We start from the raw sequence: 6,000 nt of genomic DNA, 5'->3' as shown, positions 1-6,000 counted from the left end.
AAAATTAAAAAAAAAAATTAAATGGGCTAGGGATATTGCTTGGTGGCTTAGCTGCTGTCCCTGGGTTCAACCCCCACTACCCCCTCCAAAAAATTAGCAATTAAAATAGTTTATATTAGCAAAGTTTTAAGTATTTTAAATGTAGATCCTACCCATAAATGATAATAATCATTCAGTGATATTTATTCTCATTTTGTTTCTTAATATTGAACTAATTTCAAAGATCTGTTATGTATATCAGCAGTATCACAGTAAAAGTTTAAGTGAACAATAAGCTCTACATTCTCCAGAGTTTCTAAACAAGCTTAATCACACATAGATGCCTTTAAATCCAGTTGTCATCAGTGCATGCATAGTATTCAGTGTCCAGCATTTTGTGTAATATTGAAAAGTTATTCCTAAACATACATTTCCACAAATCCTAACATTTATGGAATAAATGTATAATGCCTTGATTAGACAGTATTGACTTCTGCAGAGGATAGACATTACACATGAAAAGAGTCATTCTGAAGAAGAGTAAGGAGGAGGGTTACTGTTGGCCAGAATTCTAAATAGGAAACTGAGCTCCGTGGCACAGCCCAGGAATCCCAATGGCTGGGGAGGCTGAGACAGGAGGACTGCAGGTTCCAAGCCAGCCTCAGTAAAAGCAAGGCACTGAGCAACTTAGTGAGACCCTGTATGTAAATAAAATTACAAAATAGGGTTCGGGATGTGGGTCAGTGGTCAAGTGTCCCGAGTTCAAGCACTGGTACCAAAAAAAAAAAAAAAAAAAAGGAAGAAAGAATTCCAAAGATGTTTAGAGAGGCTGAGATAGTCATAACATTTGTACCCTAAGATAGAGTAGGAAAAAGGGCAGAAAGAAAGGCGGACTATTAACAAAGTAAGTTGACTGTACACATATTGCACACTTGATGCTTTAAAACATGATCTATTTTCACTTAATTGCTCAAATCAGTCACATTTGTTTTTTAACAGCCTCTACCCTTGGTATTCCCATACATGTCTGCATTCCAAAACCTGATTATTTTATGTTTTCTAGAAGTGGGCCTGGGTGGATGAGTTGTTTTTAATTCCTGAAGCATTTCTCGTGATTTTAGAGTTCTAAAGTAGACTGTGAATAAACCAGTGGCTATGTACATAAAATGTTAAATATTTCTGTATGTGTTCTAAACTAACTCAAAAAGAAGTAGTTTTGTTTAAAGTAGTTTAAGGACAAAATCAAGGCTCAGAACCCTAATAATACCTAAAGGAACCTTGATACTGATTTCCAGAGCTATGAATTGCTGCCCGAGGCAGCAAGAGCCACCCTATTGCCCGAAAGTAAAGGTCAAATATACAACTCAATCAATCCAGCATCACAGCAATTATATATAGCTTAACTCAAATCATCATCTCAATGGTTCGCTGGCATCACCTTTCAAACATTCCCTCTGGCAAATGCCAGGCATCATTCTGACTGGGCTGTGGCTCTCAACAATGCCAGGTCAAGTCAGATTATATTGCTTTTTTTCTGTCTGGACACATTACTTCTATTTGATATTTTTCTTTCAGGTCACATTTTGCATTGTGGATATTGGATGGAAGGTCAAACAATGTGTTCATCAGATTCCTTCTGTTATGATGGAAGCATCCATTCAGCCTATCACATGGACTGTCCGCATCTACCCTGATTTCACATGGAATGATCAGGTAGAAGTGGAAAATATCTGTATCTATATTAAACTAAAATGTCTGTACCTCAGATTTTACTACACCTCCGTCCTCAGAGAGCCTAGGGAACTTAACATTGCATCACTGGACACTATTTTAGTGGTTTCAAATCCGTGAGAACTTTGCCATTTATTTTTGCCCTCTCTATTGACTCTCATTTTTGCTTACCAAAAATCCATTTTTAAATCATGATGTCTCTCAAAATACTGTTCTCTCCTTTTCTTAAACATTAGACTTGTAGAGAAAGGTGTTCTACATTTTCTTTCTTGTCACCAGTTTTTTTTTTCTGCTGAGACCACTTCCTCAAGGATCTCTAATATCTGATTGACCAGATGCCATAACCAGCAGATTTTTCAGTTATTTCCCTTCTCTGATTAGATAGCATTTTATATGGAGCTCTTCCCTAGGATGTCCTTTCTTGATTCTTATCATGTTTCTATTTCTACTTTTATTCCTCCTTTTCTTCCTTTAATACTTAGAAGTTCTTCGATATCTTATATGTGTTTACCAACATAATGGTAAACATACATGTAAAAACCTACTTTGTATCCTCTTCTTATTCTATCAATAGTTTTTAAGATATATCCTTTGACTAGTTACTGTGTTAGAAATTGTACATACAAAAGGCAAATAGGACTCAGTCTACAGTTTCAAAAAACTAACTGGGGAAGGCAAGTAAATCAGGAACTGTATACAACAATGCTTTACATCAAGTAGTCTTTTAAAATTCTAGTTAAATGTATTTGGATACTTCTTATATTAGTTAACATTTGTACATCTTTAATGTAAATGAATTTTGTTCAGCAGTGTGTTCTAAAATCTCCCATCCATGTTATAATTTAATTCCACATTGTCATTAAAGCATTCAGACCTTTAATTCCTAAAGCATTCCTCATTCCTATTTTTCTCACAGTATATGAGCACTAGTTGATAACACCAAATTACAGTTAATATTTTTATAAATATGAAATTTTATATAAAATATTAAATTATATTTAAGTATAAGCTCATATTTGAAATTTTTGATTGTTTTTAAAGGAATGGAAGTTTCATTATTTTTGCACATAGTTTTCTACTATTGCTATTCATAATACATCATAATTTAGTTTTATTAATTAATAGGAGAAAGTACATGTTTGTTTTTATGATTAACTCTCTTATAATGCTATTAGCTTCAAGAATGTAAAACCTAACTTGCCTCAGTCTGATTTACGTAAGGTAATATATCCTTTTGTACAATGAAAGGTCCACAGATCAGATGGGCCCTAAGGAGGGTCCAGTCTTGAGGTTAATAGTATTGTACAAGGCCCAAGATCTTTCCACTTCTTTGCTCTGCTCACACTGTTGGATACTTCCCCAATGTTTTCCTGCTTCTCTTTCACTTTTAATGGAGTAAGGGGAACACATACCCACTTCCTCAGCCCACAACATAAACTGTAAGCCCTCTTCCCACAAATACATGCTCCCCCCAGTCTAATTATGCCAAGTGTTTGTTATGGACTTCTCCTTTACTGTAGATATTGTCACGAGAATATCATGAGGTGATTGGCTTTATGTGAATCAAAATTATCCCAGGTGTTATGGTTTAAATGTGGTGTCCCCCAAAAGCTCATGTGAGACAGTGCAAGATTATTTGGAGGAGAAATGATTGGGATGTGATCTCCTTTTCATGAGTCCCCGAGGAAGAAGTGAATTCTGAACAGTATCGGACCATATAAGGAAAAAAGAGAGATTGGCTTATATAAAAAAATATGATATATGTGTCCAGTGGAATATTATTTGACAATAAAAGGAAGCAAAGTACTGATGCAGTTTAAAACATGGATGAACTATAAAAATAGTATGGTAAGTTTAAAAAGCCAGTCACAGAAGACCATATGTTATATCATTCCATTTAACAAAGTGTTTAGAATAGCCATGTCCATACTTCTAATGAATATAAGTACTCTCTTGGAGGTGATAAAAATGTTCTAAAATTAGATTATGTTCATAGTTGTACAACTTTGTAAATATATTAAAACCATTGAACTGTATACTTTAAATGAGTGAACTTTGTTTTATAAATTATATATCAAAAAAGTTGTTAGACTAATAGGTGCTGATATGTAAACAGTACTGTTACTTGAGTTATGATTTTCATAGTAGTAGGATAATTTTTATTCTAGGTCCATGGGACAGTAGGAGAACCCTGGTGGATTTGGGTGGGAGATCCTACAAATGATCATATTTATCATTCAGAGTATTTTCTAGCTCTTAAAACCAGGTGAATATAACCTTATTATTTAGCTATCATAAAAAAATATATAAACAATTTTTGTTTTTTACTATCTCTCTGATTTCAGAGTGCCATGAAAGTTTTGTTATGTTCTGTTTTTCTGTTTTATTTCAAAGGAACACAGAGATTCAGTGTAACAATATTGATTATTCAGTCTGATCCTAGTTCAAGAAATTCATTTATAATCTTTACCATGGTTTAAGGCATGGCTTCTAGAGGCATGGAATATATAAAATAAGGAGGGTAAAATAATTTTCTGCAAAATAATAAATTGCTTAGTGAAAAGATCATTCCTTGTAAAATTATCTGTAAAGACTCAATTGTTGTTACATCTTTAACTCATGTTTTATTTGTAATTTCTCTTTTTATCAAAGAGAAAGCAAGCTTTTGATTGAAAATCTTGACTAGATACCGATAGTATTTTATAGCAATATTTTGTTTTCATGCATTTATCATCTTGATAACCATGTAACATATATATTTTAAGAGATTTCAGATATTCCACTTAAGATACTCATCAGATTTAAAGAAAAATATTAAGTAAATAATAATATGGTACTTGAAATTATAGAAATCATGAAATAATTGCATGAATCATGTTTGGGAAATTCTGATAATGAATCAAACTGGTAACATGTCATAATGATAATATATATATATATATATATATATATATATATATATATATATATATATACACATACACACACACATATACACATAATATAAAGTGAGTAGAAATTTTTACCTTCTGTTATATCAAATAATCCTCAGAAGGAAATCACCTACAAGTTACTGTAGTACCTGAATATTTGAGCTATTTAGAAATCCAACATAGTTTATTTTTATTACATCTGGTATAGATACTATTAAGAATTGACTATTAAGAACTTTATTTATTTTAGACTTTATTTCACATTAGGTCATTAGTAAAGAAGCTCAACTACTGGTATTTGCAATCCCTATTTTTGAACCTTTGCCTTCCCAATACTATATCCAAGCAGTTTCTGATAGACGGTTTGGAGCAGAGGCTGTTTGTATTATCAACTTCCAACATCTGATTCTACCAGACAGGCATCAGCCCCATACAGGTAACAAATTGAACATTAATGTGTTGATGTGAATTATTGACTTCCCAAAATTGTTATTTTAATTAATGTTGTCAAGTATAAAGTTGTTTTATTCTGAATCAAAGTCCAACTTACTTGAAAAATTGTTTCTAAACTGTATGTTCAAAATTTTCAAAATCAAATATGTATATGTAGATAGTCAAATTGTGGACCTTTAATTTTTTGTTTATTTAAGCCCCAAAAGCATTAAAGTAGGCTTAGTCAATTCTGATAACCATAGTAATGATAAAAGTTACTATTTCTTTGTTACTGGACTTTCATCTGTACATATAATCATTATTTCTCCATATAGCCTTCCTTTTTCATTGTAATTGTCATTTATCATTTAATCTGTATTCTCTGTGAAAGTTTTGAGATATCTCTTTTTTCTTACATTTATTCCAATTCACATAAACTTATTTCTAGTACAGGTTATCTTTTATCCAAAATGTTTAAAATCTGAAGTGTTTCAAATTTCACATTTTTTTTTTAGATTTTGGAATGTTTGTATATATATAACAAATTATTAAAAGGGATATATAGTAAGAGCATTCAGCAGCATTTTTATTGTTGTAATGTATAAACTCTAGGTTTTCATAAAATGAACAAATGCCTTTCTGTTTTGATTTATTAAAAAAGCAAAATTTCATGAATAAATCTTTGCAGTGATACTTTCAAGTACCCCTGAAATCTATTTCAAAAACATCTCGAAAGTAGTATACTAATTTCATTTTTTGAGAATTCATAATTGATGAGTATTGATTTTCAGAGGTCCTTAATTTACTTTACAGACATAAATTAGGAGTCAAATTTTCTTTCCCATGTATATTTCAGACACACTGTTTGACTTTTCAGAATAAAAATGTTATTCTGACTACTTTAAAGAGCATGCTATTTGACAGC

General features: G+C 31.8%; 1 protein-coding gene across 2 annotated transcripts in view; it reads left to right on the top strand.

The window, feature by feature from the left end:
• The first annotated feature begins 1,628 nt into the window (after positions 1 to 1,628).
• Positions 1,629 to 6,000, top strand: part of LOC143388859 (uncharacterized) — a 40,321-nt gene continuing 35,949 nt past the window's right edge. For both annotated transcript variants that reach the window (XR_013090080.1, XM_076842331.1), the window contains exons 1-3: positions 1,629 to 1,692; positions 3,388 to 3,558; positions 4,911 to 5,079. Coding sequence is in view for 1 of the 2 variants with exons in the window: in XM_076842331.1 (XP_076698446.1) it covers positions 3,472 to 3,558; positions 4,911 to 5,079 (256 nt within the window). In the remaining variant the exon portion in view is untranslated. The remainder of the gene's footprint in view (positions 1,693 to 3,387; positions 3,559 to 4,910; positions 5,080 to 6,000) is intronic.

This window comes from Callospermophilus lateralis, unplaced genomic scaffold, assembly GCF_048772815.1.
Source record: "Callospermophilus lateralis isolate mCalLat2 unplaced genomic scaffold, mCalLat2.hap1 Scaffold_45, whole genome shotgun sequence".
In the NCBI taxonomy this organism is placed as follows: domain Eukaryota; kingdom Metazoa; phylum Chordata; class Mammalia; order Rodentia; family Sciuridae; genus Callospermophilus; species Callospermophilus lateralis.
Note: the sequence above shows the minus strand (reverse complement) of the source record. Positions and strands in the feature narration are given on the sequence as shown.